General features: G+C 41.3%; 1 protein-coding gene across 3 annotated transcripts in view; it reads right to left on the bottom strand.

Annotated features, from left to right (window-relative positions):
- Positions 1–14,104, bottom strand: part of FAM53B (family with sequence similarity 53 member B) — a 124,709-nt gene that overhangs the window by 58,238 nt on the left and 52,367 nt on the right. For all 3 annotated transcript variants that reach the window (XM_048859291.2, XM_075131029.1, XM_048859292.2), the window contains one exon: positions 9,039–9,817. In XM_048859291.2, coding sequence (XP_048715248.1) covers positions 9,039–9,817 — 779 coding nt within the window. The remainder of the gene's footprint in view (positions 1–9,038; positions 9,818–14,104) is intronic.

Below are 14,104 nucleotides of genomic sequence, written 5' to 3'. Positions count from 1 at the left end.
GACAGGCAACTGCTGTGGGATTCGTAGGCCATGTCTACACTGTGAATTTACCCCCCTTAGCCATCGGGGCCAGGTGGCCCTACTGTAGGCAGGCAAAGCTGTTATATGCCGTGATTTGCACTAGAGCAGCCTGGTTTCAAGCACAGATAAAGCTGCAGTGGTGTAGACGGAAGCTTTTAGCAGCTTGGCCAGTCTATGCTACGGACTTGCACCAGCAAAGTTAATCCCATGGCTGGTCACCAAAGACGGAAGCCCTCAGTGTAAGCAAGGCCACAGTCTCAAACACTGCAACTGACTCTTGATCTGAGACTAGTATTCAATCCTGCCCTCTTTTGTGACCTTTCCTGAGTATAGTTTCCTATATGTGCTGTCAGCTGTAGAAATATCTCCTGCAGCTAAAAATAGCTCAGGCAATAAATGGATGCTAGTAACTCTTTTATTAACCCTTAACTGGTTAAAAAGAAGAGAGAAGATGTATAGGGAGTCAGGCTTGAAGAAATTCCTCATTGGATCTTCATTCTGGGTTCCTTTATAATTAAGAGGTTTTGATCCAAATCCTTACACATTGTCTTTAATGCTGGTTACCTTCTGAGGCATACATCACCAGGTTTTATTTTGGGTGTTGATGGTGAGTAGTAGGGGATACCACTTTATCTACACCCAGCACTCAAATCCTGTGTGACAGCAACATCCCTGCATCCAGGAGGACTAGATGAGATCACCTCTCTAACCCATCTAGGGTGATCAGATGTCCCGAGTTTATAGGAACAGTCCCAATTTTGGGTTTTTTTTCTTATATAGGCACCTATTACCCCCCCCCATCCCGATTTTTCACACTTGCTATCTGGTCACCCTAAACCCATCAAGGTACTTTGGCTATCCAGCAAGCAGTCGACACCTAAATGGGGCACTGTAGTTGTCTTTAGAGTAACAGCCATGTTAGTCTGTATTTGCAAAAAGAAAAGGAGTACTTGTGGCACCTTAGAGACTAACCAATTTATCTGAGCATAAGCTTTCGTGAGCTACAGCTCACTTCATCGGATGCATACTGTGGAAAGTACAGAAGACGTTTTTATACACACAAACCATGAAAAAATGGGTGATTATCACTACAAAAGGTTTTCTCTCCCCCCACCCCACTCTCCTGCTGGTAATAGCTTGTGTAAAGTGATCACTCTCCTTACAATGTGTATGATTCACATTGTAAGGAGAGTGATCACTTTACACAAGCTATTACCACTCTTACAAGTGATTCTCAACCAGGGGTACACGTACCCCTGAGGTACATAGAGGTCTTCCAGGGGGTACCTCAGCTCATCTAGATATTTGCCTACTTTTACAACAGGCTACATTAAAAGCACCAGGGAAGTCAGTACAAACTAAAATTTCATACAGACAATGATTTGTTTCTACTATTTTATAAACTATATACTGAAATGTAAGAACAATATTTATATTCCAATTGATTTATTTTATAATTATATGGGAACAATGAGAAAGTAAGCAATTTTTCAGTAATAATGTGCTGTGACACTTTTGTATTTTTATGTCTGATTTTCTAAGCAAGTAGTTTTTAAGTGAGATGAAACTTGGGGGTACGCAAGGCAAATCAGACTTCTGAAAGGGGTACAGTAGTCTGGAAAGGCTGAGAGTCACTGCACTATACAGTCTGGGGCCCTGGAGCTGCTGCCTCACATGGATCTTTCATCTGGAAGAGCAATTCTGTTAGTGCAATAGCCGTGAATGGCACATAGAATTGCGATATAGGTGATTTTATGCTGATTTATTTTCTCATTTTTCTCAATGGGGCAGCTATGATGATCCATCCATTCCCATCAGCACAAGAGACGCATTGTAACCCATTTTGCACAGTGTGTTATGTATCGGCTGATTGACAGAATAGCAGCCTACTACCGCTTCCACCAAAGAGACCTACAGTGAAATCTTGGACCCACCGAAGTCCATGGGAGTTTGGCTTAGCACAAACGGTAAAGGTTTGTGCTGCAGTAGTGACAGTCTATGTTCAAACCCTTTTGCCAGTCTGCGATGGGAATATTACACATTATCTACCGGGTCCAGTAGGGGAAGTAGAGGTCCTTCCTACAGGTAAAAGGTGAGAGACAGCCACCAGATGTTGGAGAAACTGGGAGATTTGGCAGCCAAGGTCCTTCTCGTTTGTATTTTGTGCTTTGCTAAAACTGAAATAAACCTGAAGAACTGGGCTAAAGGATGCAGTATGTTACCCTACCTTCAGGTTCCAAAATATTTAGTAGTTTAAATCCTCAGAGAAACAACAGAGCCAAACTGGAAGCCTTCGGCCATGCCTGCAGAGCCTCAGGCAGCTGAGAGAGACCTCTATAGAGTCAAAGGAGCTGACTGGAAGGTTTGGAGACAAATGATCCGTATTCACTACTGCCTTGTCTAAATACCTATTAGGCACTGATTTAAAAACTAAGAAGCATTTGTATTACAGGATGTCGGCTGATGGGGTGGGTCAACTGGAAGAAAAGCCATAAAAACAGTCTTTCAGGCTCTATGTTCCTCCTCCCAGCTCGTATTCCCCAAAGTTTTCAGAGTGAAATATTTACAACTAAATAAACTGGCATTGTATCACAAGCAAACAAATAGGAAAGCAACAGTTTGGCCTACAACCTCAGGCCAGTAGTGACTGCGTGTAGAGTCCCCCTTTCTCCACCACATCCCTCCTCTGACTCTCAAATAGCGATCTATCGACTTCAACAGCCCTTATCACTGGTGACATCTGAGCACCTCTCAAATGCTAACGGACTTCTCCTCACAATGCCCTGTGAGGTAGGAAAGTATTATACTTGTTTTACGCATGGAGGAATGAGTCAGAGAATAATTCAGTAACTCGCCCACGGACACACAGGAAGTTTGCAACAAAGCTGAGAATGGAAGCCAGCTCTCCTGCTCCTCTGCCCAGCATCTAAACCACAAGACCATTCTCCCTCCCTTCCAGAATGAAGTTCCCTACATTCTCACTGAGAACCTGAGCCTGCACTCTCCAGCTTTTCCTTGAGCACTTATGTATGATCTGAGCCAAGAGAAGGATGCCCACTGGCTTCATTGGGCCAGGCACTAAATCTCCTCTCTCCATAGCAATTTCCCAAATGTCTTTGGTCTCCAGACTGCTTCTGCATTAAGGGTGGACTGGAGCTACATTTTAACACTTGCATAGGACGCAGGATTTCTTTCTTTACCCTGTATAAGCAAGAAACAGTGTATTCTGCCATGCTACTTTTCCCTTTTTCAGTGGCTTTTCCCTCTTAGGAATCTTTAGTTGCAAATGGCCAACAATTAAAGAGAAGAAAATTGCAAGGAGCCTTTGAAAAAAATTACTTCATTGGCATTTTCAAAGATAAACTCATTAATTTTTTTAACGTGAGATCGAGGCTGCAGAGCGCACAGTCGCCATGACCTTAGGAAGATTACTTGTGCAATAACAGCGCTGACAGCTTAAGGCAGGGTAATTCATAAAGCCACAGCAAACGGCACAGCGACCTGCAGCTCAATGGTTCTCTTAATTTTCCTAGCAGCCTAACACATTTTAATACAAAATGACGAGCCAAGACAGATGACTTATTCTCAACTTTCCTGTTTTTACAGCACGCCCCTGTTTAGCACACACAGGCCCCATCAACAATTACTAACATAGTATTTAAAGCGTAGCCAAGCAGCTGTTCCAGGGCTCACTGTGTAGGCTGGAGCAATCAGTTGCACTTTCATTTTTTACTCTTTCTTGTCCTGATATTTAGAAAGCATTCAACTTACTTTCCGTATGTACAGACTCAAGCAAACAAAAGGAGCCCAGGCCATTACACTGAGAAAACTGAAGTGAGAATATCAATTAAAAAAAAAGCATTGACTAAGATATTTGATTCTTATATCTGTTTCCCTCAGTCGTTCTTAAACTGCCAAATATGGTCCTGACTGATCCTGGGTTCTCCTGCAATGTCCAGTGGGCTGAAACTGCAAACTAGTGATAGCTCCTGGTAGTCAGGGTCTGCCCGATTCTGACCCCTTCTCTTCCTGCAGCCCCCTTCCATCCCTGCAACTCTCCCTTCCCCAGGATTTGTACGGATTGTTTTCTGCTCTTCCCATAATGTCCAAAATCCTGCTCAAGATGGAGGAGAGTTTAGAGGCCTTTGTGCAGACTCTCAGAATAACTTAAGGAATAAAAATACTAACCTTTATTTTATTCATTCAACAGCTATTCTTACAACAAATGCAATAGTAACAGAGAGGCATATGGAATGATTTGGCATCCAGGGGCACTGTCTCTCCATTTGGGTCTGATCCTGAAAAGTCCTGAGCATCTCTAAGTCCCTTCACTCGCTTTTGAGGTTGCTGATGGAGCATTTGGGGCATGCCAAACTTTGCGTACACAAGTCATTAGATAAAACAAGCAAAATGTTAACAGGTAGATTTACAAGCCCAGCCCACGTCTGCATGCAACACTGAGGTTTGTGTGCATATCCATTTTACCATCTGTGATGAGTGCTGTAGGAGAACCTATCTAGCATGGAACAGACCAAGGGTGAGATGCTGTGCAAATGTTGCATGCCAAGTTACCCAGGCACAAAACAAGCCAGGATGCAAAAACCGGCCTAAAGCCTGGCTCCTTGTAAGCAGATTTTTTTCGTATATAATATACTCTGCATCTCTTTAATGCCTTTTATCCCAAGAATGTCACTGTGCTTCCCAAATATTACTGAATTTGGTCACACAATCTCCCTTTGAGGAAACATGAGCCAAGAAAGGTGAAGTTGTTTGCCAGTGGTCACACACAAAAGACTGCCAGAACTGGAAAGAGAGCGCATCTCTCCTGACTCGGTCCAGTGCCTTATCCGCAGAAACATCCTTCCTCCTCCATCTCCTGTCGGTGGGTATCACTGCATTATTGTCACAATTTCAAAAGCAGCAACACAGTCCTGTGTGACCTTTTTCTCAATGAACATGTTACTAATGGAGCCAAAGAAAAATACAGTCACCAGTGTGTGGTGGCAAGAAGAAAAATACTGATCATGCTTCTGGAGCTACAAAACTCTGATGCTATAAATAAATGATTGGTTTAAGCCCTGCCCTACTGTAGAGCATATTGTGTCATTTTTCAGGGTCCTGCAGCTAAACACAGAAAGCAATAGGTCAAAGCCGTTTCATGGAGTATTTTTATAGCAAAGAGTTGTTTGTGAACTCTAAATGAAACCACCTTGTACATGGATCAGAGGAATGATGCCTTGCACTGCTTTAAAACAACTTCTGTTGTGATACAGCGTGGTTATCATTACAATTACATAGAGGCTACATTTCTTGGATGGGTCCTTGTATCATTCCAAAATGTTGGGCTTTTCATTACTTTGATAATTATTTGGGATTAATTTACTTAGTTCACTCCATCCCAGATGGTAAGATCACTCAAGAAACAACACAAGGTGGAGGGGAGGGGGTCATGCGGTCCTAAAGATGCAGTTACCCATTCCTGCAGAGGATTTCTATTGTGCAGCATTGTCCTGCACAGCAGGAACCTGCAAACTCCTGCAGGCTGCAGGAACACTACACTTTTCAGTGTTGTCAGATATACTGTACGTACCCCTTTAGCTTGGGTCCATCGTGGGAACCAAAGTCAGAAGAGAGAAATCTTTAGTGTGTGAAAACTGTGCTCGGAATACTATAGCCATATAGCCAGTGTGTAGCATTACAGTTCACTGCTTTTCTTTTTCGCTATTATTTTGTTCTACAGACCTGAAATCCAAAATGTTTTGGGGACATAAAATACCTTCAGCTTCACCTGGGTTTAAATACTGAGAGAGTGGCTAGGGGCATAATCATGACGCAGATAGGAGGGAGTTCAGCTGAGAGGGGATACTGAATATGGTTGGTTTGTTTTGCTGGGCACAGGTACAGGATTTTACAAAAATGGACTTTAATTTTTTTAATAGTCTCCTTCCCTTGCAGTACGCAATTTAGCTTTTGTTTGCATTCTTTTAAAATGAATATCACACACCCTTCCCTCTTCACAGACCCTGGACTCTTGGGCCTCTGAAGATCTGAAAGGTCTTTGTCACTGGAGGCAGATTTAAACCTCTCCATCAATCCAAACCAGTGTGTCATTTACCGTCACTCAGCAATAGAGGCAGCTGGGGCTGAAGTTGAACTTAAATGAGAAGCTGCTGCAAAAGGAATTGAAGTTTATTCTTCTATTTGGTACAAAGGGACTAAGTAAAAGGTAGCTGAAAAATGGATTTTTCCCAATGTGGGATCCATTTTCCGGGCTGTGGTTACTCAGCTGGTTTGGAGAATGTGCTCCCAAGTCCTATGGCTCCCCACCCCTGATGTGCTGCACATTATTCTTTCACCTTCAAGGCCTCTTGTCATGGCATGGTACCCCCTGTCTGTGCCAGCTCACAAGGCCCTCTCTGCACCCTAACAAAGGTGTTCTGCAAACAGCCCAGGGTTCTCTGCACAGTAACGTAAAGGGCTTCCTCCATCACTGCCTCTGCAGCACCCTTTAGCACCACCACCTGAGAGCAGTCACAACAGGGGCATGCCCCCACCCCCCCGAATAATCATCAGGGGCACAGAACTTCTCCAGCCCCAGGGCGACGGAGGCAGGGAAGAGCGAGCTCCTGCCAGGGCCAGGGCTGTGGGGAGGGTAGAGCAAGTTCCTGCCGGGGCCAGGCACAGGGGGAAGCAAGCTCCTGGGTGCCCCTCCTAAAGGGGTCAAATTTTAAATACTGAGCACACCCTTGACTGAGAGTGAGAGGTTGGGTTCAAGGACCATGCTTGGAAGGCAGATGACTGCGTGGCCACTTGGTAGCATAGCTGGGCCACTGTTTTGCTTTTTCTAAAAAAACAAAGAGAGAGAGAGACTGTAGTGCCAGGAAAAAGCTTCTTCAATTGCACAGCAGTCATGCCATCTTCTCCACACTACTTTACAGATTTGCCTCGACCTTTATTTAGAACCAGACTGCGCAACCCTTGCCCATGGTGGTGAGCACTCACTCGTGTGAGTACTGCTGTTGCAGCCAATGAGACTACTACTTGGCTCACCAATACAAAGGTTGCACAAGCCAGCCCTGTGTCTTTCAGGCAATATAAATCCCCAGAATTATTCCAAATCACACAGCATCAACTTCTCCCAAGGCTCCTTCTCCCTGAAGGGATTATAAATCCCCTGCTGTCCATTTTTAAGTGTGTTTAATGTACCTAGAGACTTGTTGATGAACACTGAGCCATCAGCAGAAGTGTTTTCATTCACAGCTGCCCCTTCTACCTCTTCCTACCACCCCCACCGCTGACACCATCACTTTCTTGGAGACCAGTCCAGCATACATGAAGTATCCTATATATGTGGGCACAAATATGCAGAACTATATATTTAAAATGTTTCTGCCAATGCCAGGAAATGAAAAGGACTTCAGTGATGCCGGTTGTGTTATTTCAACTTGTGGCTAATAAAATATAACCACATGTGTAAATTGCTTTTACCACTAATCCAGCTTATTAGCTAATAAAAGAAGCTAAGCGTGTTAAATGTAACTGACACAGTTTATCAAATGGCAATCACAGTGCATCACCCAAGAACGCTGTTTTCTGACCCTTTTTATCATTTAAGCTTCTTTGGAAGAGGACAGACTAGTCACTTCCTCAAACACAAATGAACTCATTCAAGCAACCATTGAACCATATAACCATAAAATGTCATAAAATATCACATTATTCTAAAAGAAAAAAATGTATTTATAACATCAGAAGTCATTACTCTGGGTGACGGGAAGGAAAGGAAATTTGCAACTCTATTTCTAAACTGTACCTGCTTACGAGATGTCACTAGTTTTATTGTTAACAATAAACTAAAGTTCATTATGCTCTATCCTACTGAAATGCTGTCACCTTTGGGATGAAATGCAACAGCTGTTTAACAGCAACATTACACAACAGAGAGTGAAGAAGAATATCGTATCCAGTTGAAACTTTAGCAGAAAATTTTGGCAGGCAGAATGTAAAATTAAAAATTGGAATTTGGCCAGGACAGCAGGGTTAATACCTTACTCTTGCAAAAAGAGCCATGGGATCTTTAGACCCAAATTTATCTCTGTACCACACAAAGTTGGTGTTATCACAGAGTTTATTATTGTAAATTATTGACATTAGAAACGCTGAATCATAAAACTGTGGTTGTGGAAAAATTTATATATGCAAAATGAAATTGCTTCTTGTGCTGTTTCTTTGATGTATCCTTTCATTTTGATTCTTTCTCATGCATTTTTAAAGGCCAATATCACATAATTGGGTCTTGAAGGTTGAGGGTTATGGAGCAAAATCCTCTCAGATACACACTTCAAATCTCTTATCTGCACTGCAGATTTGCACTGCAGATTGAGGAAGAAAATTTTGCCCTATGTTTGCACCTGAAAATGAAATGTGATAATATCTCCAGAGTGGAAAATTACAGGAGTCAAGACTGCTTGAAGTCACCGCTAATAGCCAGTACAGTCCCTACCAGTGAAAATTCAAATAGTGATAAAGTTAGTGCTGAATACCCAGGATGTTGCCTTCACTTCCTCCAGCATGCTCTCAAAGCTCCTTTCCTCTAAACATTTCCTACATAAATTCTACTTTAAAAATTATTTCTGGTAGAAATACATACTGTGAGGAAATACTGATGTGGTGTGCTACAGGCCTCAGAGTGCAGGAACAAAAAGAAGGAAGGTTTTAAAAGAATAATGCTACACATCCAGCTGGACAGTAATTAGTTTTCTGCTCTAACAAAAGGAACAAACTTATCCATAAGAACCACATCTATTTAATGCAGATTAATACAGCTGAGTCAGGAGAAAATGGATTTTAACCCAAATGGAAACAGTTAAAATTCAGGCTTCTGTTGACTAAAAAATAACCCCATGTTGGTGCTGCCTGTTTAGTGTTGTGTTCTGTCCACACGTAAATGTTCAATTATATTCTGTAAATGTCTGTGCCACCTGTGTTTGACTGTTAGTGACATAAGTATGTCTTACCTGGGTCATCTTGGCAAGGTCCAATGAAGGTCTTTGTTCCTGAACCTCCTCAGGCCGTCGTCGTTTAACTCCAACCTTCTTGTCATTAAGGACACATGGCTGCGATCGGCTTCGGGACAGCCCGTTGGAGCGTCTCATCAGCTCTGGTGTTGAGGCAGGTGTGCTGTTTGCCGAGGGTGCACAATATTCTGAAGAGGAAAACTGATCATGTGAACAGGAGAGGGACCTCTGCATGTCCACCCGGTTACCATCTATAGAACTGTGATCATAACCCCAGATGTCACCTGTCTGTCCATAGGTGGTTGACCTCCTCAGCCCCTGGCATGGCTGACATCCAAATTTGTTGCTAAATCCAGACTGGTCATATGATGAGGAAAGCATGTTTGACCTTGAAGGGAGGCTAAAACTTGAACTCCGCTGCATGGTGGTGATGCCATTGGAGTAGCGCTGGACACTTCCCCCACTATAGCACCGTCTCTTTTCTACAGGAGTCCAGACCTTTGACCCTAAAGGCCTCCATGATGTCCTGCAGCTAGACATTTCATCAGAAAAAGAGAGTGACCTACACTGGCGTTTGCTGGGAGGTGCTGATGGGTTGCCATTATGGTCACTAAGACTGAGGTCTTTGATCAAGTTGGTCACTGAACATGTGTTAGCTGCCTCTCTGTGCCATATTGAGCCATCTTCACTTTTATCAGGCAGACAGTCCCAGATGATGGTACCAGGTTGCTCAATTTGAAGTGGATACTTCCTGCTGAGATCTCTCCATCTGTCATTTTCTAGTTTAGAAATGATAAAAAAAATGTATATACATCGATATATCTATACACACACACATATTAGCATGAATTAATTATATGGGTCATTTTCTGTGTCCATTTACTAAAAATAACACATGGGACATTTTCCAATATAAATTAACCCATGGAATATGGTTTCCCAGAGTGCTTGCCAAGTGATTGCTTTCAGATGAATGGACAGAGAGGGAGATAATAGCAGCAGCAAAAAAGTTAATCTTGAACTAAAACTGCTATAAGAAGAGACTACACAAAATGAACTAGCTAAGGGGAACTTAGCTTTACAAACGCATAGAATAATCATTTTATCTCTGTGATAAAATATGCTTGAGAATCATGCATTTAGTTCTAGACTCTATAAGCAACAATTACCTGAGAGGTTTACAAGGTTACAAGAGTCTAAAGGACACTTAAAATCAGAATTAAATGTCAAGGGCCAGGTTCTTAGCTGGCATACTTTGGTGTAGCTCCACTTAAGTCAATGAAGCTACACCAATTTACACCACCTGAGGATCTGGCTCCAAGGTTTTCTTTGGAGTTGTCCTTAAGATAGCAATCCTAATGAAGTAAGTACATGTAAGCTCCAATTAGATCTAGTGGATAGCTCTTACTCCTCTTCTATTTAAAAAAAGAATGGCTTTAGAGCAGGGTAACATAGGAGGAACAATACATAATGTGACCTTATCAATGTGGGGAGGTAGCTGTTGTAATGGAATTTCTTTGGTAAAAATTTGCAAACACGGATGCCTAACATCAGATACCTCTATCCACAATCGAGTACTTAAGTAAATGACCTTATTTTCATACGGTAGCTGCTGAGTAGCCACAGGTCTCACTGAAGTGAACCCATATTTGAAAATGTTGGCCCTCACTTTGATAGTAGCATTCAATGTTGAGTCTCTTAAGAATTCAGAGTAGCCTTTCAGTCTATGTTCATATGAGAATAATTATGTAAATAGGATGGGATTTTCAAATTAGCCAAAGGGAGTTAGGCACTCAAGTCCTATTGAATTTCAGTGGGAGATGGGTGCTTACCATCTTTTAGGTTCCTTTGGAATTCTCAGTCATAAAGAGTACAATAAATTGTTCAGGCTTTGTGATAAACCTGACAATACGTAACAATTAAATACTTCTTCATTTAAAGGGACAAGTCAATGTGTGTTTAGTTTTTATACTCTTCCCCCCCCCCCCCCCCCGCTTTTACATTCAACAAATCCACATGGAAATTTCTTTACCTGTCAATTTTGTCCATCTCACTTAGAATTTTTAATGCATTTCTAATATAGCAGAACAAAAGCCAACATGACCTCCTGTTGAGTATTTCTCAATGTGTATATATCGGCTCCATCAACGAGCATGTCCCTGGTGAATGGCTCTGCGAATAGCATTTGTCCTGACTTAACCATGCAACAGCTCACAATTATGTTTGGAAATATTTACAGATGTGGTTATGCTTAGAACACTGATTGCAGCTACACGAAAGAAGGTTACAAATCATGTTCCATCTATGTTCAGATATATTGCTGTTGACCACCTAGGACAGAGGGCAAATCCTGTTGATCATATTCATGCAGATAGTCCTACTGAAGTCAATGACAGTACGCAAGTAAGAAAGATTTGACCCATATGCTACAATATGGTTAAGGCTAATGAAGTTCTTTAAAAACATCCTTGTTCACACTCAACAGGAAAACCGTGTTAGAACTATGCCATCAACAGCCGTGATGGAAAAAAGTAATCACCTAACCATGCGTGACTGGCAACTGTTTTTGTAGACTGCTGTTGCAAACAGAGGCAAAATATATCAGTTAACTGTTACTGCAGAGTTTTCATGTGTTCACATCAAAATAGTGTGATTTTTTTTTATGTAAGCAATTGAATGCTGATTTTAAAAGAACTAGATAGTCAATCTACAGGTCTAGGCACTACCATAATACAAATAATTAATAAATAATAACAGACTATTCCCCAACATATAATGATCATTTCAATCAGAGAGGCCAAATTTGGCACTTAACTAGGTTAATGTCCTTTCATTTCTCACTGCATTGGGCGAGTTTTATTATTTCTGATTCCAAGAGAATGCTACTTAATAACTGCAGAGCCAAATGTTGTTTGTGGCCATAGCTATGAATTCAGTTCTATTTTAACCCTTGCTGTCTTTCTCATTTTAATAAACACAATGAAGAGTGAGAAATATACACTAAACAATTACATCTATATTTAGATCTTTATTATTCCACCCCGCCCCCCTTAATGCAGCCAACAGAGAGATTTCTCAGGTCAGATCACCAGACAAAAGAAACAGAAATAGAAGCTAATTTTTGATGGCAAGCTGCCATGACCTTCAGGTCCTAGACGTCATATTTCACAAAAGGCCTTGGTGAGCTATAAGAAGAGGATACAGGATACCTTCCTCTTTCAACATCACTTTTGCACAAACAGCTATAAATCTCTAAAAACTACAAAGAAAATGGAAGGTACAGTATCATCTTGAGCAATACTTAAGATTTTTTTCCCTTTGCACTTTAGAACAAACCTTGCAAAACGTACTTTTCACCAGTGGAGAGTATGAATTCTCGTTGCATATGAAGTGTGCTACCAAGGAGTCTATCGCCATACTCCTACTGTGCAATGTCCTTTACAGTATGGTGGCCAATATAAATGATTCAATATATGTTCAGTCAGCCATATTTAGCTGGGTTCTCTCTGGGCTGAAGAATTACAGCATGAAGACTGTCATATGTTTTAGCCTGCTTGTAGTCCATCAGTATCAGATTATTATTTTTAAATATCACATGATAACCCAGAAAATCATTTTCACAGCAAATAAATGTTAACCTTGAAACTGATGAGATGTTAAACTGAAAAAAAAAAAAAAAGGATATTGCAGAGGTTTTCTTTTTAAATGACTCAATAAAGCCATTTAAGGAAAAAGTATTTTGCTATTTTTTTTAAGAACAAGATTACCATCTTCTAAACACTGATACTAATTGTAGGGGAGCCCTTCATACTGTTGTAGTTAAGGATGTATTAATTTTTTAAAGTTATACACCTCAATGTGGTTTACCCAGCTGCAGAAATTTGTTCCAGAACAAAATTTACTATGAGAGCATCTCAACTCAAAAGCAAATTGCTTTGTTCGACAACATTTATTTGCCCGTTTATAAATGGGAGAGAAGCTACACAAAAAGAATCTCAGGTGCAAATAAAAAGGTATCGTTGTGAGTTAGTTTGTTAAAAAGAAATACTGCTGGCCCTCAGGCCACTAACTTTTGGGTTTAACTTACAACCATAAAACTGAAAATGTCAAGTTGCTTATTGCACATGTCCAATACATTTTTTTCCTAATTTTTTTTATCCCGCAGGTCTGTATTTACAGAGTATACCGGATGCATTTTGTAGCACCTATTTGATCATGAAATAGCTTTCAAAGCTCCCAAAATACAGACTGTCACTGTCAAACAGATTATTGTAGCTTTTACTTCTATTGCAGTAGCACCTCAAGATCCCAGTTGAGGTTAGAGCCCCATTGTGCTATAGGCTCTACAACACACATAATAAGGGACTGTCCCTGCCCTCCAGTGTTTACGATCTACATGGAAAAGACAAAGGGTGGGAGGGGAAACAGAGGCACACAGAGATTTAGTGAATTGCCCAAGGTCACAGGAAAAACTGGGAAAAGAACCCAGAAAGTAATTTTACAGAAGTTTTAAAACCTGTGGTCAGAGAAATGCTCAGACCTCCCATAGCCTCCCCCGCTTCTTTCTATTTTAAACTCTCCAATAAGAAAAGGAAATGACATAAAAGTATTACAATTAAGCACCTTCAAGTTGTAACATTCAACCACAGAAGTCAGAGAACTCTGACAATGAATAATTTTCCTTTACTTGTCTCTTTGTGTTTGAGTGTTGCAGAAGTCTGAAAACGATGCTTACCACTCACACTGCAGTATCCTGGCACAAAAGAAAGAGGCAGGCATGAAGCAGCAGCAAATTAAAAAGAAGTTCCAAGTTTACAGGCTGTCCCAGCCATACAGGGACACGTGACCAGACTGATCCAGCTCTCCAAACCAAGTTTGCAGTATTATTAAAATCCTAGCTTGCATTTGAATAACCCTCTGACACGTGCTATCTCATTCAACCAGTTCAGCCTGATCGTGCATTCCTTGTGCACTCAAAACTCTCACTAGGGGTCTGATCTGAAGCCCACAATGAAGTCTCCATTGACCTCAGTGGGCTCTGGATCAAGCCCTGAGGGGCTCAGTCT

This window comes from Caretta caretta, chromosome 7 (genome assembly GCF_965140235.1).
Source record: "Caretta caretta isolate rCarCar2 chromosome 7, rCarCar1.hap1, whole genome shotgun sequence".
Lineage (NCBI taxonomy): Eukaryota > Metazoa > Chordata > Testudines > Cheloniidae > Caretta > Caretta caretta.
Note: the sequence above shows the minus strand (reverse complement) of the source record. Positions and strands in the feature narration are given on the sequence as shown.